Source organism: Enoplosus armatus, chromosome 12 (assembly GCF_043641665.1).
Source record: "Enoplosus armatus isolate fEnoArm2 chromosome 12, fEnoArm2.hap1, whole genome shotgun sequence".
NCBI lineage: Eukaryota > Metazoa > Chordata > Actinopteri > Centrarchiformes > Enoplosidae > Enoplosus > Enoplosus armatus.
This window is the reverse complement of record NC_092191.1, coordinates 13405262-13428213: the sequence shown is the minus strand read 5'-3', so window position 1 is coordinate 13428213 and position 22952 is coordinate 13405262. Positions and strand designations below refer to the sequence as shown.

The window sequence follows — 22952 nt, the reverse complement described above, 5'->3', positions numbered from 1 at the left end:
AGATAAACACATACACTTTGCCAAGTCAGGAAGCATGAAACAGCTGAACAGCACACATTAATTAATTCATTTATTGACTCCAGTAGCTGTCTGTCTTCTTGAAGCCCCACACAGGTGTTTTACCAAAGGAAGAACTATGTATTACACAGACATTAACCAACCCGGGGAAACAGAATATTTGGTGGTTGAAGCCAGCTGCAACCTGAAGTGTTAGATTTTGTCATTTTGACTCAAGAATTCTGCCTCCCCCAATCCACTCTGGACACCAGACACCCTCCATATACTGTCCTAAAGGCTCAAAACTCACCTCTTTGAGTTCCTGGTATCTTCCTCAACTTGCTCTAATGGCTCCTCTAGATTTTTAACTTTGTTTAATCTGTACAGTTGCACCAGAGGGGTTGGAAGTGATAGGGACCCACAGTTGGGAAGTGTTACAAGCCTTAAGCGTGAGTTACCAGTGAACAGATGATGTGTCCTGTTTTATACAGGAAAAAGATACAGGACACATTTATAGTCAGCTGGCTTTTCTCTGTCGTTGTTAAACAAAATCATCTTCCTTCTTCTTTTTGATCTGAACTATCTTTGCTTTTCCTTAAAAATAAGTCTCATTGAAATAAAGCTTAAAAACATAAAAGTACCATCACATATGGCCTTTTCAAATAAAACACATAAAACAGAAATTCCAACAAACCAAATATGACCATACATTTGCAGTTGTCACAAAAAGAAGATGCTCAGAGATGAGCTCAGAATACTTACACCTGTTTAACTGCTGTCTGGCCCTGCATGAAGTTGTGTGTTACCATGGTTTTTAAGTGTGCTATAAGTGTGTTATTCCCCTGTAATGTCAGGGTCACATCCAGTACTGTAATGTAAGAGCTTACACACACTGACATCAGTGCAGACAAAATGAGGAAGTAGTAAACAAGAAATACAAGCGAGTATGATTCACACCCTATTTCTTAGCCTAATCAGAAATTAAATTAGCATAGACGTCACAGAATTGATTGACTATCTTGATTAAAGTGTGGTTACCCAATTTTAGGCCAGAATGAACATTACATTTGTGTATGTCACACCTACAAAAATTACAGTTGCATAGTTTAACTCCAAGAAGGGAAATCAATTCTTATTATTTTCTATTTTCTTAATTCTGATCATTAGAACTTGTGGACAAAAATGCCAGCCATTTTAACTGTCCTCTTGCTCCTGTTTCTAACGGGAGAACACAAAACCTGAGGAACTGCAATAAAGGCCAACTTAAACCATTCTTGTCACACTCCAAACTACTCCGCTCACGTGTTTTCAGCTTCTCTATTCAATCATATGACACCTACCTGCTTCTGCTTTCCACTACGCTAAAATTCCTTAAAATGAAACAAATAATCGTGTACTGAGAAACAACTTAGGGTGGGTTTGCATGCATACATATCACTTGTTTAATTTTCACACTATTAATTGTAACCTATTTGTAAGCTACTTTCAGTCTAAATATGAATATAGATATCAAAATTATTCTCAGAATGCTTCTTTGCCTTCAGCAGCCTATTCAGATTCACCTGGACATCTTGATATTCTGCAGACAACAAACTGAATTTACTTTTTATTTTTGCAACTTGTGGGGAAGTGAAGTGCTATCAAATAAAATAAATAAATGATAAAATAAATACCACTAATGGTTGAATAAGTGCTAAGCAAAGAACCAATTTTGTTAATAATTCTTTAATTGGATCAGTACAAAGACACAGACAGTTGCAGAGCATTTTATTTCATTGTTACCAGGACTGGCCCTCATTGCGTCAGCCCTTACTCATCGTTTTAAGCATGTTGTCACATTTTTTTTTTGATTTTTGAACATTACATCTATAATGCAGAATCTAATCATATTGACCACAAAAACAAACAAACAAAAAAAACATTGTATTGTAATGGTCCAAAGTTTATTCTCTGTGAAAGATTTTTTTAAATGCTTCAGATAAAGTGCCCCTTTTTTAATGGCAATATAATGCCATTTTTTGATTATTGAAAGACCAAAACTCAAAGATCTCAAATTTGCTGAATGTCACAAATATTTGGGAATCTGGCTGGATAACAGACACACTTTTAAGAACCATGTGACCTGACCTGGATTGTTATACAAAAACTTAGTCAAGTTTATCTTCTGCTAGTTGGAAGACCATTTTTCAGTCTACAATTATGCTTGCACTTGATTCTGGTGATAGTGTATATTGTATTTGCGCGCCTCTCCCGTCACCTTAAAGCCTCTTGACTGTGATGACAGTGCACTACACTTAAGCACAGGTGATAAAGTCTTGACTCACCATTGTATCTTATGTGAAGAGAGAGGGATGTCAGAAGGAGGTTGCATTGGACATTATTTATCTATAAGACTCTACAGGAAAAACAGCCTCATTACCTCTGCTTTCTGATCACATCGAAACACAGTAATTTTGATGTAAAGTCATAAGACATTTAGCTACACAGCATGTTTAAACTGAGCTTGGAAAACTGGTTTTAAATAGATACTATGCTCCTTGCAAATGTAATGACTTACAATGGGAGTGAATCTGTCATTCTTTCAAAAAAACATCATACTCAGGCATTTTAAACGAGCCTAATTGTTCTCTTTGATATGGACCAAATATATATTGTGTTTGCTGTGAATTTCTGTCTGTTTATTTATGTTTTTTTGCATGTGCGCAGGTCTCTCTTGAAAATGAGATCTTGATCTTAATGTTGAGTACCTGTTTAAACAAAAGATAACTAACTAACTAAAACACACAGCTTCTGAGGCAGCCAATTTCATATCTGTCCCTTTCAGTCTGTGTACTGTACTGTGACAGTCATTCCCAGTCACAGTACATGACTGAAGCTGTGCATATGGCACCATCTACTGAACAAATGAAGACCTTGTCAAAGTTTGGGGAATATTTGTTCTGAACTGCTACTGATGGGGCCGGTTGCTTTTATGGTAAAAAAGGGGGAGGAAACGAGTAGGCTTATTTAACACCCCTGTTGATATTAAACCCATCAGTTGACGGGTTTGGCTGTGGGTGGGATGGGAAATCCCCCAACAGAGGGAGTAGCTCCTGCAGAAAGCCTCATGTATCCTGTCCGCTGCTGTTCAACCAGACACGCATGCGCAGAAACGCCTGCCTGTCAGTCTACACTTTCACTTTGCGCAGATTTCGAGCTGCCCGTCTCTCGTTACAGCTTTCCACCCAAAACTACAACAGAAACGTTAACTTTAAAGGCGCGTTTGATGGGCTGCAAAGAGCGAAGGTAAAATCGCGCCGGTTCAGCCTTCTTGCTTAAACACTAAATTAGAAAACGAAACGTAAACAACACGGTTAGCTAACTCCGAGGCAACAATGTTCTGACATCTAAAGTAAGCTAATTGTCATCTGACAACGCTGACCTCCTGGACAGGTGAGTTGATACTGTTTGTGGAGAGAGGTCTTGCTTTTTTTAGACTTTTTATTCAACATAGTCCAGCTGCCTTTGAGTTACGTGACTTCATTGAATGTAACATTGGAAATCCAATAACAACAAATGGCTCTTAACCTTGGGTTTACTGGGACAGCTAACGCTAAATTACAGTATGAGCGAAGTGCAACACCAAGAGGAGTAAAGCAGATTAAAGATTAAGTAAAACAGCTGATTCCCATGGGAAAATCAGGTCACTGAGGAAGCAAAAAGTTATAGTCGGCAAACATGACAAAAAGAGTGAAAATATACATTTGGCTTTAATGTGTGGCTGATGTTTTAGCATGTTAAGTAAAGTACTAACATTTGTGTTATTCTCTCATGAAGAAAATATATTATAATACATATTAATAAGTAGGAAAGAACATTTAACTGTTAAAAGTTATCAGCAGATGCATAGAGGACAGATGTGTAAATGCACATAAAAAAGCAACAGACATGACGATGAAGAACTACAGTGCAGGCCATAATGTTTCTGGACAGTGACGGATTTTTTATTTTGGCTCTTTTCAGCCGAGGTCTCTAGCAGACTACCTCGATTGCCCAGCGGCTCCAGGAGACCTCACACTATGGAGCGGACTGCACTGAAACAGAGCCAGCTGTGTGGCTCCTGGGAGATGAAGGAGAGGCTTGGGATGGGAGGCTTTGGGCATGTCTACCTGTACCAGCACCTTGTAAGTAATGTCATCCACCTGTATGCAGAGGAGAACATAAATCCCAGACCCAGATGTGTTTTGGGCTTGGTTTTATTCCCTGTCTGTGTTTGGAGCAGGAGTTGGGAGAGAAGATTGCTGTGAAACTTTGCCGCCTGGAGCTGAACTCCAAGAACAAAGACCGCTGGAGCAGAGAGATTCAGATCATGAAGAAGTGAGTGTAAATCATCTGCTTGTGTTCACAAAGTACCCCATGAATAAACGTCCCCGTACATTTTCTTCTTGACAAACCATTGCTGTATGTTTGGCTCTCTTTCTGTTACAGGCTGAACCATGTGAACGTTGTTCAGGCCAGAGACGTTCCAGAAGAGTTGAGCTCCATTGCTTTAAATGACTTACCTCTGTTGGCCATGGAGTACTGCTCAAAAGGAGACCTACGCAAGGTACCAAGTGGGTACTTTAAGACCCCAGACAGTTTGTTGTCTTTTCAAACACTGCACTATTAATCTCTGTACCTCTTTATTTAGGTATTGAATAAGCCAGAAAACTGTTGTGGACTAAAGGAGAGTGAAGTCCTCTCACTGCTCAGTGAGATTGGTAATGTTTTCCTCAGCTTTTACTTTGTCAAAAAGGTCACTGTTATCACGCGTTGACGCATAATGTATATGGAATGATTTTTTCTTTTTTACAAACACAGGTTCTGGTATCCAGTATCTCCATGAAAATAAGATCATTCACAGAGACCTAAAGCCAGAGAACATAGTTCTGCAGGAGGTTGGTGGGAAGGTGAGCTCATTTCCTTTTGTACATGCATGCAGCCTGGGTAATCTAGAATTTCACGTATGGTTTTCTGTGCCTTGCTCTCATTATGAAACTGTGTTTTACTCCAGCTTGTCCATAAAATCATAGATCTGGGTTATGCAAAAGACCTAGATCAGGGCAGTCTCTGCACATCCTTTGTTGGAACTCTCCAGTATCTGGTAAGTGTTACACCAGTAATGCATTGCTCTGCAGGAAATTATTTTTATTCTATAGATGTCAACAATGAAGCACTGTTTTATAAATCTATCTGTATGTGTGCCAGGCTCCTGAGCTGTTTGAGATTAAACCCTACACTGTAACTGTGGACTACTGGAGCTTTGGGACAGTGATCTTTGAATGCACTTGTGGCTTTCGCCCCTTTTTACACCACATGCAGCCCGTGCAGTGGTGAGTCAACATAACAGCAATACATTTCTTGTCTGTATTCGGAAGAACCTGAGCATACACGTGACATTAACACACACATTAGGAGGATCTTAAATAATTTGATGAATGTCTATACAGTATATATACACTATATATCACAACAAAATGTTACACACATTTTGATATTAGTGTTACCATAGTATAGAAAGATATTTAACTTGGTTACAATTAATTCAATATTGAGCACAGTGGACTCACTATAAGTCAGGATTATACAGGATACAAACATGTACACATGATATACACTTTTTATTACTGATGTGATGGTGACTACAACATTTTAAGAGTGTAAACATATTTTTTTGGAGACGTTTTTTGGAACATTTTGTGGATCTAGCTTTTGAATTTGTTGGCTTTAATTTCAGTCATCTCTCTGGTTGCATGTTTGCCTGCTTTTGTAGGACAAGTAAAGTCAAGAACAAAGGTCCTAAAGACATCATGGCGGTAGAGGACATGAATGGAGAAGTCAGATTCTCCACCCATCTCCCATATCCCAACAATCTCAGCAGGTATAAACAAAAAGCTTTTTTGTATCTACCAGTCAAGCGTCCCTTATTCTAACTGGCATCTAACCTGTGTGTGTGTGTATGTATGTGTGTGTGTGTGTGTGTATGTGTGTGTGTGTTCATTCATAGGCCCCTACTGGAACCAGTCGAGTCTCTTCTGCAGATGCTGTTACTGTGGGACCCTGTGGCACGTGGTGGAGGGCTGGATCCTGACACAAACAAGCTGTGCTGCTACACAGCTCTACAGAATATTCTCAACATGACGGTTAATAACATGAACCTTACCCGTGTTTAGACTCATAAACCAGATGTTATTTGAGTGCATTTATGGTTTTATATATCCCAGCTGAGGTCAGCATGCAAGGCAAGCCTCCCTGCTTTGTGCCTTTCTTCCTCCAGGTGATTCATGTGTTGGACATGACATCAGCACAGCTGCACTCGCTGGTTTTGGGTGCTGAGGAGAGCTTACACTCCCTGCAGCTTCGTCTGGAGACACACACTCAGACAAACATCTCCCCGCTGAGTCAAGAGCTGCTGCTGGAGACGGGAATCTCCCTCGACCCACGCAGACCGCCCGCACACTGTCTGCCAGATGGATTGGTATGTGACACACACGCACATAAATAAAAATATCTAATGTCAAACAGGCCCAGCCACAAGTACATACGCAGCAGAGCACCTACTGTTCTTTATCAGCATATTTTCAAAATATTGTTTTGAAATTTTGGGTAGTTCTGCATTACACCATACTTGTTATTTCTGGCAATAGGAATGGGTTTTTTTGCCATTTTATTGCCTTCATATTTCAACAGTGCAGTTAATTTAACATTTAGTTTTGTGGAGTAGAAATAAATAAGCCAGATAAATCGGTTTGTAATAACTGACAAATTGTTTGATAATGTGTTGAATGAATGCATGAAGATTGTTTGCTTCCAGCCTTTCTGGCTCCTCTGGCAGAAAATGTATCTGCAAATCTAAACGTCAGCATAGACTTTCACTGGAGTTTATGTTTTTACCAGTGAACGAACCTCCACTAACACACACGATAGTATCCACTGTGATATCTGTTCTCTGCTTTCAGCGAGGCTGGGACACCTCCATTGTCTTCCTGTTCGATAAGAGCCTCACCAAGTACTCTGGACCGCTGACTGCCAGACCTCTGCCAGACAGTGTCAACTTTATAGGTGAGACATATAACTGTGAATGATGTTCTAAAAGTTACCCGTTAATCTCTCTGCTTGCTGCTGATCTCTGGAGGGCTTACTTTGGCTTTTTTTTTTTTTTTTGAATGAATGAAAAAAAATGAATGAATCACTTGTATTGATTAAGTTTGATTTTTAAAATGAAAGGATAATAGGATAGGACTTCACCATTGTTTCTTGACCTGACCTGACATGACTTATAAAACCAATGAAGCTAGAAATTGGTAGATCTTCAACTGGTAAGAGTCTTACACATTTGTCATTAAGATTTTTGTTGATGTTTTTACCCCTAAACACTTTGAAAGTTATAGCGAAGTCTTTGAATTTGTCTTAATGTGGGAATCATGTGTCTTTTGTGAACTATGTGTTGTCTCAGTCAGGGAGACTAAGACACAGCTACCACTGTCTGCACTGAGAAAGGTGTGGGGGGAAGCAGTCAGCTACATCTGCGGACTGAAAGAGGACTACATTCGCCTGTACCAGGGACAGAGGGCTGCCATGTAAGTGCGTAAGCACACACACGTATACATACACCCACACACTGAAACATCCTTACCTTGTCTTTGTGTATGTGTAGGTTGAGTCTGCTGCGTTACAACACCAACTTAACACGGTACAAGAACATGTTGTTCTCCCAGTCACAGCAGCTCCAAGCCAAACTGGCCTTTTTTAAGACCAGCATCCAGCACGACCTTGAGCAATACACCAAGCAGAGAAACACTGGCATCTGTGAGTGGATGTTAATCTCCTGCTGTGATACATCATTTAAAGTCACCACTGAAGCTTTAAGTGAGCTATCTGCTGTTGTGTGTTTTTCTGAAGCTTCTGAAAAATTGCTGAAGACCTGGCAGGAAAATGAAGAGAAGGCTGATGGGTTTACAAAGGTAGGACAGTTATTCGTAGCAGTATAGTAATTCAAAGTAATTCTACACACACTTGCCTGTAGTATTTCAAGTGTGTTTTCTGCTGTAGGTTGCAGATGTGGGATATCTGGACGAAGAGATAGTGGCTCTACATTCTGAGATTGTGGAGTTGCAGAGGAGTCCATTTGCGAGGAGACAGGGGGATGTAATGGAACAGCTGTCAGTATTTCTTTTATTTACACTATGATCACTTTCTTAAAGGACACGTTCACATTTTTTCAAGTCTGTGTTAAAACACTGGTCAGGTGCCCATATCTACATTGAAACAGTGTTTGATGGCTATAATCATTCCTCCTTGTTCATACTGGCCGTTAAGAAATCCATTCCTAAAGTCTCAGAAAGGAAGCAGACTAAACTTTGGAAGATATCCACTTGATTCGATTAAATCTGAAGCCGCATATTAACTTCAGATAAACTTTAGAACATGTTTAAATGGAATGTCGATTGAGGATTTTGGCCCCCATCACTTCCATTGGAAGTAAAATCTGTTTCAATGTACATGTGAGCACCTGACTATTGTTTTAAGACAGGCTTGGAAAAAGTGTGAATCTCTGCTTTAAAAATAACTGTGGTATGCACAAGTTAACTCTCTCTCTGTCTTTTTTTCAGTGAGGAAAAGGCTATTGAACTATACAAGCAACTGAAGGCTAAATGCAAAAGTTAGTACAATTCATTACACATTTCTAATAGTAGACGTGTTATAGGGGCTCCTGTGTTTTTTTGTTCACAATCAATTACAGTGCTGTGCAATCTGATAATGCTTGTTGCTATGGATACAGTTCAGTTATATAACAAATAAATAAGTAATAAATGGCTGGCAAGATTTTCAGAAGCATTGACTGAACAAATGTGTGACAGTGTGGCATGTAGTCTGTGTTTAAGTCACTGTGTCAGATGATAGTACATGGATGATCATTAGAGTGTGTGTTCATACAGGTCCTGACCCTCCACACGGCTACAGTGACAGCTCAGACATGGTGAAGACCATTCTCCAAACAGTTCAGAACCAGGACAGAGTGCTGAAAGACATGTACACTCACCTGAGGTGATCTATCTACAAGTGTCTATACAAACAGATACACACACACACACACTCAACCATGCAAACTTCAACGAAGGTATCATTTTACAGTTCCCCTTTCTCTTTTTCTGTAGTACAATTCTGGTGTGTAAGCGGCGCATCCTTGATTTATTCCCTAAGTTGGAAATGGCGGTAGAAAACATAAAAACTGCAGAGGCAGCAGTGATTCAGATGCAAATGAAGAGACAAAAAGAGTTCTGGTACCTCCTCAAGATTGCCTGTGTGAGTATTTAACAAATGGCACTACAGAAAATATTCTTAGCTATCAGTGATGTTTTAGGAGCTTAAAAAAATACAGTTTAAAATGTATAAGTCAAATAATACTGTAGCTAATACAGTGTGTGGTTGTGTGTTTAGGCCCAGAGCAATTCTCCATCACAGTCACTTACGCAGCGACCCACTGACAGGTAAGATCTGTATAAGTCACAATTCTCTGCTACAAGTTTCACAGATTCTCAGTATATATTACAATTGTATCTGAACTCTGGTTAACGGAACAACCGCACTAAAACTTCATATGGCTGTTTCTCTGCCATTAGCTTATCTTTAGAATATGAGTTTAAATACACACTGAAGAACGAGCTGAATGATCTCTAAAAAACCAGCTGCTGGGTTTTATGCAAATCACAAAGCTGCCACAAGAGGTCACCCCATGAACCTCACAGTCTAGTAGCTTGTAGATGCAGGACTCATAATCTCTGCAATTCCTATTGACTTGAAGACAATAATGTGGAGCCCGAAACATAATCACAAGGCTAACACACACCTGAAAAATCATTCATACAGAGTCTTTTGTCTCTTTCAGTGAAACTGTTCATCAATTACTGGATGAGAATCAGCGTTATCTGAGTCAGCTAACTTCTCTGCTGCAAGACGCCACCCAGGAGATGGAGCACAGTGTCATGGTATGGTATACAGGTGTGAGGGAGTGTGTTTGTGCATGCAAACAGATCCCTAAATATGTATGTGTAATATGTAATATATAAACTCACTGGTGACAATTTTTGATTGACTTGGTAGAAGGCATTTGTAAAAAATAATATTATTAGTCACAGCCACACATATGTTCATGGTGTGTATGTAGTTTATTGTATATTGACTTTTTCCTTCTTCAAATCGTAAATTTGCATTCAGTCCTCAAGGTTAAGTTTCAAGATTTTGGATGGGAACAGTATGTTAAGTCGTCCAGTATTCATGTGTTTGTTTTCTCTCCAGGAGCAGGACTGGAGCTGGACTGAGTACGGAGCGGTGAAGGGCCGACCTCAGAAGCTGTAGAAACTGACCAAAGACTCAGCGTTATGAGTCAAAGATAAATACTGTAACCAAGTGCCTTATCAGAGTTACACTATCTGAAAGCGTGATTCCATACTGTGTCTTCTACATACATGTAATGCTGTAAGACAATGTGTGAAACAGCATGTTGTGCGAAGCTAATAATGTTTTAATTTAAATGTATGTTATTGAATTTAAAAGCTATTTCCAGCTCTTACCAAGACTTATTTATTTTAATGGTAATATTGATTAGAGTAACTCATTGCTGCTGACAAACTGCATGATGGATTGTGAATTTGTTGTCTTTGTTCAAGCAGTTGAACTGTGGATTTTGTTAGAATCAGTTTGTCTTTTCTCTGAAAGTGTTAAACTGTATAAGAAAGTAAGTATCTGGTTATTTACATTCACACAGTGGACTAGACAACTGTCTGCACACATACAGGAAATTGCTTGTTTATAAGACCCTGGGTTCAAAAATCTCATGGGAGCTGCTGAAATACAAAAAGCATGGAGTGAAAAACAAGAGTAACATACATAAAATAATAATGAATACTACAAAAATGAATGAAGTAACAGGCATTGTTAAAGGCAGTATAGTCAGGAGATCTCACTGTGTGATTTCAACAGAATATTATCTTTTCTTTTTGTTTAATTGTTCAGTTGAGGAAGTATCGTGTCTTCTGGAAGATTTCTTTGTAATTGCAAAATTAACACAGTATGCAAAGTATGCATCTCCACCTATTGTTTTACTCATACTGACAGTTTAGTGTTTGAGGTGAACACCAGATACGGGAATAATAATACATTTGACTGAAATATGTTAGATAATGTGCAGCATGCCCATGTTTAGTTCCTGTCAGTTCTCTTTTTACATGTATTGTGTTTATTTTCGTTTTATTTAATTGTGCAATAAGAAATAAAATACAGCAATGTAAAAGATAATAATAAATACAAAGAAGAAGCATTCACATACATATTGCACTTACACCTACATAAGTCACACATATACAGTAGATAAGAGGCTGGATCAAAACATTTCTTCGTTTTCTAAAAATGTAAAGGTACATATCAAAGAGGCTACTGCTGTAAACGACAATGATATGAGCTGTCAGTGAGGACACTGCTTAGTATTAAATAAAACGGTGCACAAAGCTTTTCTTTTTGAAATTCAACTTCAAAGTGGCCTTAAGTGTATGTAAGGCGGATGTAAAGCGTGTATGACAAATGTGGGAGGAACATTTGTGTAGAGAGACATCTGATGGCTGTGATTGGTAGGTTCTGGCCAATAGAATCATGGCTCAATAAACTATTGTCGCTAAACATCATGGGGAAAAATTAAATAACTAACGGATTCTCAACCGAAGGAGTGTAATTCGCCGTGTAGACAAAGGCGTTATCGTGTTTCAGGCTTTATAAACATTACAGACGAAGTATATACGTTGCAGCGAATATTGTTAAAGTCGACACCGTGATAGTAAACGGTTGTTGTGTTCATGGCTTTATATTTGCCCCCTGCACTCCGATGTAGTTGGATGTGAGGGCGATCTGGCTGCGACATCTGTCACCCCATTGATCGCTAGGGTTGATTCGGCTGATCTGGCTGGCTAGGCGGGTGTCCCCTTCCTCCCTCACCGCTCCATGTGTGTTCCTCCCGAAGCCCCGCGCTCGGTGGCAGCGAACGAAGTCCCCCCCCGGCGGACGACCATCCATCGGTGTACCAGTAGCTGCGCTCCCCTGCTAGAACCTCCAAACAAGCTCAAGGCCCATTTGTAGGAGAAACGTAGGGAAGTTAAGCTCCAAGCGTCAGACACATCCAAATGAGGCACTGCACGTGGCAGTCTGCCTTCCTTTTCAGTTTATTGTATGTAAGTTTTACCATATGTACTATTTAAGCACATTCAGCCACAACCACATAATTAAGTAGTAAAATGAACCAACACTAAGGAGACAATTCCCCATTTACCATCAACATTTGTCTCATTCTCTCATACACATTAATTTAAGTTCACATCCAATATTCATATGCAGCATGTCGTCAATAATTTAACAACATAAGATTGTGTAACTAAAATAAATAAAAGAAAGCGATATTACACTGGGAATTTTCTGTCAGGACAACAATATAACTATTCAAAGGATTTCAACGGACCAGTACTCATTTTATTTCATATTAAAAATAATTACATATATAATATATTTATCCATAAAATACTACATTGGAGTGAAAATAACTTGGATCTGCGTAAAGACAGACTTTTTTTTTTGACAGATTTTGATCATTTGGTGGTCGTATATGTTCATCGAAATGTTATGGCATCATCGACCTAATGATGCCATAACGGCCATATTTCCAACAGCACCTGAAGGCAGCATAATGTAACAAGTAAAAACGAGAGCGAAATCTGTGGGAGGCGGGGTGAGGGGGATGGGTCGTTGAATGGTATGACCAGAAGGGAAGACGGCTCGATACAGTGGTAATTTTATTCATCATTAACCAACGATTACATATTGATATGGCTAATTCTATTACTGCGTAGTGCCAGGTGAGTTAACTCTTTTGCTTTACGCTAGCAGCCTAGCAAGCTAATGTTAGCAATAAGCTACAAGAAACTGACGGAGTGGCTGACTTCCGAACCCACCCGATAATGAGAGGTAGCTAGCTAGCTAACCCGGTTAGCTGCATTAACGTTACCAAGCGAATGGTGTGTCAGCATTTGCTGGATTAAATTAATTCAGACGTTCGGTGTGATTGTTATATTGAGGGAGACATTGCTGTGGTGAAAATACGTTGCTTCATGTGTTGATAGAGGAATTACACGCTAGTTGTCTTCTTACAAGTCATTTGTAAGCTAATCGCGCAGGTTAGCGCTAGCTGTTTAACGTCAACATTCTGGTCACTTGTGAAGTGCACTACGCGAGGTAGCTAATTATAACATACTGCTCTGTGTCATTATTATGACTATATACTATACATACCAACTGTTAAAGCAGTCACCTTAGGGTTAAACCTTTCAGTCACACTCGCTTAAACTTGTTGTAGAAGCGCTTAAAAGTGAACTAGCTAGCTGCTTTGAATGACTTTGGGTTGCGTTCAATAAACCTGAGTGCACCTGTGTTAAAGTCTGGATAAATTACATTTACTGAACATAACTGACACAGTCCCCTAAATATGCCAAGCTGTATATATGGCAAGCTGTGTAACGTATGTATAATGCTTTATTTGTATTTCATTAACTGTTAGTTTTAAAAGGAACTAAACAATAACAAAGAACCCACAGAGTAACCATCCAGCCCAGAGGAAGAGGCTACAATTTCAGGGCATTTACTAAATCTTGCTTTGTTAGAAATGTTACATTTCATTACATTGTCTCTCTGCAGATTTTGTAAAACAGTGTTTAGTGCAAATGCTTTTAAAATACGTTTTTACCCCTTATATATCTTGTTGGATTATTGACAGATAAGATTTTGTAAGATTTTGTCCTCTCCGTTTGAGGGTTAACTGAATATTAGAAACACCTCTCAGGATAATGCAATACAATTCAACATCCTCCAAAACCAAAAAGTTTAAACCAAAAAGTTGAATCAACACCTCGCTGAAATAGTTTCAACAAAGCCAGAAATGAAAACCTTCATGAAGGTAAACTTGTAACTGACCGTATGCACTGCTGCTTACAATTTACAACTACAGTAAAGGTCTGATAATATGCTTCACAGTGCCCTGACTACATAATGTTGTACAAATATTTCAGAATGTTTATGCTTCTTTCTCTGCCTGTAGGTAAGTGCTAGTGATGATGACGATGGCGCATGTAGGGGCAGTATTTGCAGCAATAGCAGGAGTGACGGCCATCATTTTGCACTCCTCCATTCACAAGATAGAAGAAGGACACCTTGCTGTGTACTACAGGTACCACAGCACTGACCCTTAACATCTGTGCATGATCCATACACATCTAGCCTGGATATGGAAATATTATCTGGTATACTGAGGTGTGTATACTCTCCAGATGGCCTCTCTTTTGTCAAACAGGTTTGTCAAAAGAGAGGCCATCACTGCACTCTTGCGAGCTTGTTTTCCAGTCCAGATGTGAGCATGGTATTACAAGTGTCCGCATTTGTACAAATGTAACATGGACTGATCCACAACAGTGATTAAGATTAAACTTTACGGCCCTTGCAGAGGGAGAAATTAAATTGAATAGAAGTTCACAACTACAATATGAAATGTGGGACATAACCTATATATTAAACCTTATTTGTTGACGGTGTTCACCAGATGGACAAAATAGCAAGAACACCCTGTAATATAATGCAACATTATTCAACAACAAAAACATAACTGCACCCTCCATAAATCACCTGAATAAACATCTTTCTGTCCTTTTCTTTTTTCCACCCTCTTTAAATATAATCAGTAGATAATCTGCTGCTGAGAGGTCACACCAAATTATTTGTTTGTATTTGTTTCAGGGGTGGGGCATTGCTGACTTCTCCCAATGGTCCTGGATATCACATTATGCTGCCTTTCATTACCACCTACAGATCAGTGCAGGTAAACTCACCTTTCAGCCCTGACACTTGGACTTTTAGCAGAGGCACGTGGAATGTAAGAGGCAACCATAAGCTGCTGCACATGAAAACCAGAAGGGGTCTTCTATAAATACATCAGCTACAGTATGCAAACAGTTGTCATTCAACCATGGCTGCAGTGGCTTTATTTTACACCAATTTTATGCACCGTTTGTTGTGCTACTAAATACGCCTAGAATAGAATGATTTGAATTTGTCTTGAAAATATACAATGTTCTCTATCCCTATTAAGAAAACTCTTCTAATAATATATAATAGTAATAATTGATAAGTAGAGTGTGTAAAACTAAATACACCCCTCATTAATGTAGGGCTTATATCACAGAGATAATTTTGATCATGTAGCATGCATATTGTATGTATTCTTGACACAGGTTAACATAAAACAAGCATGCACTACTTCATCTAGTCTTGCATACTTTTACTTATTTATCTTTACTTACACATGTTCATAAAAGGACCATTGTAGAAGAATAATCTTGATCATTGTCAGATCATGTTTTGAATTTTTGTGTTTCAGACGACACTCCAAACTGATGAGATCAAGAATGTGCCTTGTGGAACGAGGTGAGACTAAGCTTTTTGATGTAGCTGCTGCAAAAAATGTATCCATTCATGAAAATTGTGTATTTAACAGGTTTTTTTTTTCCTCCACAGCGGAGGTGTGATGATCTATTTTGACAGGATAGAAGTTGTTAACATGCTGGTCTCTTCAGCAGGTACAAAATGTTCTAACTTCCTTCATTGCACAAGTTCCTTATTTGGTTTGACTCAATAACTTGCCAGCTGCTTGGCATTTCAATCACTGTTGCTTTTGTTCATTTATTTGCAGTGGTGGACATTGTGAGGAACTACACTGCTGATTATGACAAAACTCTAATTTTCAACAAGATTCACCATGAACTCAACCAGTTCTGCAGTGTACACACACTACAGGAGGTCTACATTGAGTTGTTTGGTGAGTACACTTTTGTAATTTAAGTAGATTCAACTTTATTGTCACTGCACAGAGTACAATTACTGATACCACAAAATCCAGTTTAGCATCTAATGCCTGGTGCACACCAGAGGATTTTCAAATTGTAACAGATTTTAAAAACTTGGGAGACCGCAGACAACAGATTTAACAGATTTTTAATATTTTAATTGTAAGAACGCCCACACCAGTCGATTCAGTCAAGACGCAGGACCACATATACTAAACAATTTGGCGATTCCAGAGACTTGGGATCTCACAAAGTCTAAGTATGAGTAATGCCAGTAGTAGACATTACATACAGAGTAAACAGCTGGATATGAATACGGTTTGTATACTATAGGTCACGTGTAGGAAAACAGATAGTGTTTTTTTGTTTGAATGCAATACATAGAAGGCAACTTGTGCTGTGTGTTCATTCCTGAAATTCCTGAAATGTGATACACAGCATGTTGTATACTCAAACAACAACTGTTACTTTTGTCTTGCAGACATAATAGATGAGAACCTGAAGACTGCGTTGCAGAAAGATCTTACTGTTATGGCACCTGGACTTACTATACAGGTATTTAATCACATACACACATAGTAGAATTGGACTTGCTCAAGGCTGCAATATAATGGTTAAGAAATATAATAAGGCGTGTTTGGAAAGGAAGAAGCCAGATTTATAGTTGTGCATACTGGGGTTATAGTGTAGCTACAGAGCCTAAGCACGTATAAGCTGTAGTTTTGCTTTAGACTGCACATTAGCCGACATGCACCTCCTCAAAAATTACAAGGCCAGAGTGAAGTAAGAGTCCTCTCCTTTTCAGTAAGACACAACTAGTAAAGTACACTGCAAACCTTCTACTACATGGTCGCTGCTCTCTATCACAGTGAATGAAAGCGGGACCGCCATTAACCCCAAGCGGCAACTATAAATCCAGCTTGAGCTGTGAGCAAGCACAGCAATTTACTCTCTGCTACTGTTGTTTAATGACACCTGCTCCTGAAGAAGGGCCGTTAATGTACTGCTGTGAGGAAATCCAGTCACCCACTTTCTGTAGAATTAATTGTCATTTTGATTGTGAGAAAAGGATCTTATTTCTTTTTCTCTCTTTTTATTTGCACTGTTTCAACATCCTGATGAAGGCAGTCCGTGTTACGAAGCCAAAGATCCCTGAGTCTATCAGGAGGAACTTTGAACTCATGTGAGTTTGTAATTCTCGACTTCCTATCGCAGTCTTTGTGCATGTTTCAAATTCTCTCCAGTTGTCCACCCACTCGGTTCAAGTAAGACCACACAGAAAGGAAAATATTTGCGAGAGCCTTTTTTTTGTGTATGCAGGGAAGCAGAAAAGACTCGTCTTTTAATAACAGCTCAGACTCAGAAGGTGGTGGAAAAGGAAGCAGAGACTGAAAGGAAGAAGGCCATTATTGGTAAATCTGATGGTGTTTTACTGTAAATCAGCCTTGCTAGCTTTATTTGCATGACCGTCATTACAATTTTAGCAGTTTCCCCTCTCAGTCACTCATGTGTATCCCTATTATTGACCTCCTCCTTCAGTGCAGTTGTTGAAACATGGTTCTCTGTCCCACAGAGGCTCAGAAAATGGCTCAGGTAGCAGAGATCCAGTTCCAACAGAAGGTGATGGAGAAAGAGACGGAAAAGAGGATCTCTGAAATCGAGGGTTAGCCTCACTGCTTTCTCTTCTGTGAGATGGATTTGTGCATTCCTTTATGTGGTCATGTCATGTGTCTCATTCAACACTGTCTCTTTGTTTCAGACGCTGCCTTCCTGGCGAGGGAGAGGGCTAAGGCTGATGCAGAATATTACACTGCTGCCAAGTTTGCAGAAGCAAACAGGGTAAAAAATTGTTTTGATACAGCATCTAATCTAATGGCCTTCAGATAATGTCATAATATTGCGAGGTATTCTGTGATCACAGTCGTTAATGCAAACAGAGGGGGCAAATAAAATGTCACCTTAAAATATTTGCAGGAGACGCATGACTAACATTGTCAGGTCATATTAACATTCACCAGTATTGTCATGAACAATGATAATGACCCAGCATTAATCTAATCCTCACATACTGTCGTCTTTCTGCTAATCTTTCCAGTTGAAGTTAACCCCGGAGTACCTGGAGCTGATGAAATACCAGGCCATAGCTGCTAACAGTAAGATCTACTTTGGCCAGGAGATCCCTAACATGTTTGTAGAGGGAAACAACAGCCCCCCAAAGTCTGTGCGCTCCGCTAATCTGCCCAACGCTCAACCCGACGTGCTTAAAGCGGAGGGGCAGTGAGTCCACAGCTCTGCCTCTGCACAGGACAGGAGACCCTGATGAGAACTTGTCTTGTCTGGGAGGTGGAGAACTCTGAACCGGAGATAATGGGTGGGATAGCTTTGCAGCTAGTGTGGTGAACAACACACTTGAGTCTTAAATCTAAATGGCGAAGAAAGAGTGGGAAAATTTCAGGACAAGCAGAAGTGAGACCTCGGAAAGGAAAGATAAAAGGGAAAGTTGTTTTTTTTACCTTCCACTCTTTGCAAGTTTTAGGAATGAGAATGATGCCATAGTTAAAAATTAAAAGCATAATAAATGCTTATGCCTGGGAAGGCGACAGCAAGTAGTCGCCCTAATTTACATGTGCTTGCAACCAGTGCAGTGTTTAACTTGCATTAATTTTGTTTGTTGTATGCAAGAGGAGTGATTTGTGATGAAAATTAATGATTTTTTGAGAATTAATTTCTGGTTTAGCTGAACTGGAATCTTGACAGGTGACACTAATTAAAAGCGGGATGGTTTGTGTAAGTGTGTAACGTGGGTAGGTCATCTCTGTGCCATCTTCTCTTACACTAAATCACTGGTTGGCTCTTCTCTCTCAACACGAGTCGGTGTGAGGACTGTTTTATTTGCACCTCATATCAAGTGCTGTTTGTGGATGAACTGAAAATGGTAATGACGGGTTATATACAGCAGTTTGAGCATCATACATGTGGTTATTTCAGCAGAGCCGTTAACCACATGGAGCCCACCTACATGTTCATTTGGCTGAAATCATACAGGCATGAAAAATGAGCTGTGAAAGTTTTTCACACTTTCACCTGCATTAAGTTCTATATTATTCTACAGATACTCAAGTCTTTGATGTTGGAGGGCTGTCGTCGTGTGTTCAGTAGTTAATATACAGTGGTGTCAGATTGGTAATAATGTTGTTTATCTTCTGTTAGCTTGGTGGTAGTTTGCTGTGATAAGTTGTGGTTGAGTGCAGCCACCACCGAAAGACTTGAGATGCTGCACTAAGACCTGCTGTGGCATTTACTGTGAAGCCAACTGAGAAAAAAGGTTCTAGTGCTGCTAATAGAAATTCAGATTTTCTTTTCTAAAATCAAATTCAAGTTGAGTAATGAAGGTTATTGATATGGGAGCGTAACAATAAAGCAGCTGAATAATAGTGCCACAGGATGGAGTTGTGATTTTTATTCCTTGTCAAGAAGTCATTACATCTTTCTGTCCTCCATCTGGTTTTGATTGTCAGGGCCGTGCATGTGTTAATCTGTAGTGGCTTGATTCAGATGATTATTAGTGCCTGCGGTTGTCTGCCAACTCTGTTGTTATACAGCTTACTCAGACGTGGTTGCAATGTAAATTCTCAGGAGACTTATTTTAATAAAACAGCTGCTCAATGTTGGACAGAACTTACTCTCTTAAAAAGTCAAAATCGACAATTGTGCCAGAAAAATGTAAAAAAAAAAAAAAATACTTAGCATGTATGTTACAATCTGTTAATTGAATCTGGTGACACACAAGTCGGAACTGTGAAGTTGTGAAACAAGAGACTATTTAATTTGAGGGTAAACAAAGCTCTGATTTAATGTCACATGAAAGTCCTTTGTCTGAAAAAACACCACCTTCAACTAGAATGTGTGTCTTCCGGTGACATTTTTATTGCACCATCACCATTTTACCGTCACCGTCTATTTACAGTAGGTGTCTGTGGTATTGAATATTATTGTCAAAGTAAAAATAATATAAATAAAAGCACCTTTCCACTCTCAATGTTAACATTTTTCTGTAATCCAAGAATAGATGGATTGCAAAGTTTTTCAGTCTTTGCTAAACAAGATAATTTAAAGGGTTTTAAAAGGCAACACAAGCAACATACAGCTCCTAATTTCAACAGTAACATGCACTTAGTGAGAATTTGTTTAACCGTCGATCAGTTTTGTGTGACGACATGAGTTCCCGTACTACACAAAAACAAGCTTTGTTCAATTTAAAGATGAATGTTGATAAAGCTTGGGCTTAAACGAGACGCAAGTTGGTGCTAGTTTTTATTGTGCGTTTAAGCTTTTGGATTTTGTTTATCTCAGTTTCAGAAACATGGAAGTACTTCCACTATTCAGAATTCAAGCCTTAAATAATAATGAACTAAAAAGCTTAACCTCTTCATAGACTCTAGCTGAGAAAGACGGAACTAGCAGTGGGCACTACTAGTGTTTGGAAGATGTCATGACGTTTACTTGACCTCCGAATGGCAGTTAAAGGCTGCACTCTGCATTTGCTTTGGTGGTGGGTTCAAATAAAGATGCAAGAGGGGTAAGAATCACTCATGAAAATAATTTTTTTGTCAATATTTTGTACAATCTGTGAAATTCAAACATTGTCTCCTTGTTTTAAAAGGTTTATATGCAAAAATGTTTTCAAGTTTTGACAATGTTCTTATGTAAAATAAAACCTATTTTGGTACCTTTCTTCTCCCTGTGCTGATTTGTGTGTGGACAGTGTGTAGTACACCTGGATGCCAACAGGAGGAGAGCTAACACCATGTCTAAATACTCAACCACCGAGTGGTGATTGAAAGACAAATAAGATCAGTCTAACAAAGCAAGACAGAAGAATAAAGACAGAATTATGGGCCCAAATAAGGTTAAATAAGGCCATGCAAAATGATGTTTAGAGGAATAGTCTGCATGGGAAAGGCAAGTTTGTGAATAAGAAGAGAAAAAGATCTGTAGTGGTTGAAAAAATTGTCAAAATAAACCAGGCACAAATGAAAAATGTGAGGTTATATAAAGACTTAGAAAAAAGCAGCATGTTTAATCATGTTTCATGATTAACATCAGTAAAGATTTAGAGAAGAAAATTTGAAACTTGAAGTTCCCACACTCAAACTACACATGCACACATACTGAAATTTGGACAAGAATTCTTACTCACTGTTGGTCTAATTTGTTCCCACATTTTATTTAGACATTTTCTACTACTGCAAATGTTTTTTATACATTCACAAACTTCTATTTCTCATGTAGAAGTTATTTCACAGGGTTACAGATGGTGATTGATTCAGATTGATTTAGATTCCACCAAACATTTTAGTCAAAAAACGTGATAATTCATACAATGTGCATGTGTTGGCTAGTCACTCATTTGGACGGCTGGGTGTTTGTGGCAGCACGAGGATGATTCAGTGAACATTTACTGAATATACATACACAATCCATCACAGTCCCTGTTGTTCTAACCCACATGCTGTGTTGTGAGCATTACAAAAACAGAGTTGTGTTTGTCTGTTGAGTTTGTAAAATGGTCATCCCAAGAGACTGACTCTAAACCTCAAGTCCTGCTCTCAGGAAGGCCAGTCAGCTGTTCCCAAAGGCTTTCCAGGAAGCACACAAATTGTGTGTGTGTGTGTGTGTGTGTGTGTGTGAGTGTGAGTGAGTGTGTGTGACCACTGCCTGAATGACCAGATGAAGGATAGCTTCCTCTTATGACCTCTCAGTCCTAACAGAGATCTCTGGTATCCTTTCACAGCCAAACCATAACTCTTTGCTTTCTGAGGGAGGGTGTTTAGTTTTAGTCCGACCCCAGATCTGTTTTTTTCCTTCTGTCAGGATTTGTGAGAAATTCGATCATAAAGCGTGTTTGTGAGTGCAAATAAACTTCACTCACCCTCAGCTTGTTTATTTAACTGAGGAGGGGTTTTTTGTGCATGTCTGGTGGTTTTATGCTCATTCTAATGGGTGGTCTGATTTGGTGTCAGGGGTACAGAGCCAGCAACTTTAAAGCCCTCCCTCTCAGGAAGTGAGGTCAAGGTCAGGTTTGCTGTTTCCTGGATGAGCCAGCGCTTCTCTTTCCTCCCTTTCGTCCCCGATCATCATATTCTGCATGATCCGTCTAGCCTTGACTCTTCCCTGGATCTGTCCCTCCCCAGAGACACAAGGGTGTGGTCCCTCATCTCTGAGTGTAGAGCTTTAAATCCAGTCATCCTAAACAGCAGTGTGATACTGAATATGATTCATCAGCGGCAGTCAGCATCAATGGCTGCTCTGTTCTGCAGTTTTCTCCCACATTCCTAACCTGTGTGTGTGTATGTTGGTGCAACAACACACCCATACAAAGAGCATTAGCTTTGCTATTTCTTTGCTTTGACCTCCTTGGGATGGATATTGTAGTCATTACTCAGGTCAGCAGTATGATTTAGGCTCTAAACCTGTGTTGCATATGTGTCATTCATTTATTGCTGTTTTGATCAACCTATTTGTGCTTTGTTCTTCTTCAGCCTTTAAAGGAGCACTCCATCAATTGTATACTTAAAAGTCAGTTTGCTCATCATGAGGAGCACTACTGGGCCTGTGAAAACACTTGTATTATGTCTTCTGTAGCTCTGAAGGGAGCTTTCTTCTGGGAAGATAACCCTGATGATGTCATGAGGGTTACCTCAAGGTAAGGCCTGGTCACACCGTGTAAAACTTTGCGGTAAATTTCACATGGGTTAAGTGGATCCAGCTGATTAGCTGTGTGTCGCCATCCAGTTTTATTCAACCCACTCTGTTAGAGTATAAACTGCTCCACAAATGAGGACTGCCTTGCAGACAGTTATATACACTGTATACTGTGTGATACATGCATTACAGTGCTCATTTGTAATTATCTACAAGAGTGTGACAAAAGTCTAAAAGCTGTCAACGTGGAGTGATAAAAGATGTTTCAAGTGTCAATACTAAAAAATGTAATGTAATATG

The 22952-nt window shown here is 39.3% G+C and overlaps 2 protein-coding genes across 3 annotated transcripts; both read left to right on the top strand.

Annotated features, from left to right (window-relative positions):
• The first annotated feature begins 3187 nt into the window (after positions 1-3187).
• On the top strand, positions 3188-11508 carry LOC139293887 (inhibitor of nuclear factor kappa-B kinase subunit alpha-like). The gene is made up of 22 exons (XM_070915551.1): positions 3188-3429; positions 4000-4160; positions 4259-4353; positions 4465-4582; positions 4667-4736; positions 4837-4925; positions 5030-5119; positions 5224-5348; positions 5789-5896; positions 6023-6158; positions 6293-6493; positions 6975-7077; positions 7472-7595; positions 7673-7824; positions 7918-7979; positions 8068-8177; positions 8628-8671; positions 8955-9063; positions 9174-9321; positions 9457-9506; positions 9905-10004; positions 10315-11508. The coding sequence occupies exons 2-22, from the start codon at positions 4056-4058 to the stop codon at positions 10372-10374; spliced, it is 2199 nt and encodes a 732-aa protein (XP_070771652.1). The 5' UTR covers positions 3188-3429; positions 4000-4055; the 3' UTR covers positions 10375-11508.
• Positions 11509-12791: 1283 nt separating this feature from the next.
• On the top strand, positions 12792-20646 carry erlin1 (ER lipid raft associated 1). 2 transcript variants are annotated; one of them, XM_070915733.1, is made up of 12 exons: positions 12792-12845; positions 14150-14278; positions 14842-14923; positions 15482-15528; positions 15619-15680; positions 15794-15919; positions 16429-16502; positions 17072-17130; positions 17268-17359; positions 17521-17610; positions 17707-17786; positions 18043-20646. In XM_070915733.1, the coding sequence occupies exons 2-12, from the start codon at positions 14163-14165 to the stop codon at positions 18226-18228; spliced, it is 1014 nt and encodes a 337-aa protein (XP_070771834.1). In that variant the 5' UTR covers positions 12792-12845; positions 14150-14162; the 3' UTR covers positions 18229-20646. The 2 variants fall into 2 exon arrangements, with proteins under 2 accessions (XP_070771834.1, XP_070771836.1); XM_070915735.1 differs by having other exon boundaries at positions 12825-12914.
• Positions 20647-22952: the final 2306 nt, after the last annotated feature.

What these genes read in the sequence shown, in the direction of transcription:
- erlin1 (XM_070915733.1), top strand. Translation starts at nt 14,163, where the DNA reads ATGATGACGATGGCGCATGTAGGGGCAGTATTTGCAGCAATAGCAGGA. An exon ending in CATGCTGGTCTCTTCAGCAG is followed by an intron (nt 15,681 to 15,793) that starts GTACAAAATGTT and finishes ATTTATTTGCAG; the next exon opens with TGGTGGACATTGTGAGGAAC. An exon ending in CACCTGGACTTACTATACAG is followed by an intron (nt 16,503 to 17,071) that starts GTATTTAATCAC and finishes ATCCTGATGAAG; the next exon opens with GCAGTCCGTGTTACGAAGCC.
- LOC139293887 (XM_070915551.1), top strand. Translation starts at nt 4,056, where the DNA reads ATGGAGCGGACTGCACTGAAACAGAGCCAGCTGTGTGGCTCCTGGGAG. An exon ending in CACATGCAGCCCGTGCAGTG is followed by an intron (nt 5,349 to 5,788) that starts GTGAGTCAACAT and finishes CTGCTTTTGTAG; the next exon opens with GACAAGTAAAGTCAAGAACA. An exon ending in AGAATATTCTCAACATGACG is followed by an intron (nt 6,159 to 6,292) that starts GTTAATAACATG and finishes TTCTTCCTCCAG; the next exon opens with GTGATTCATGTGTTGGACAT.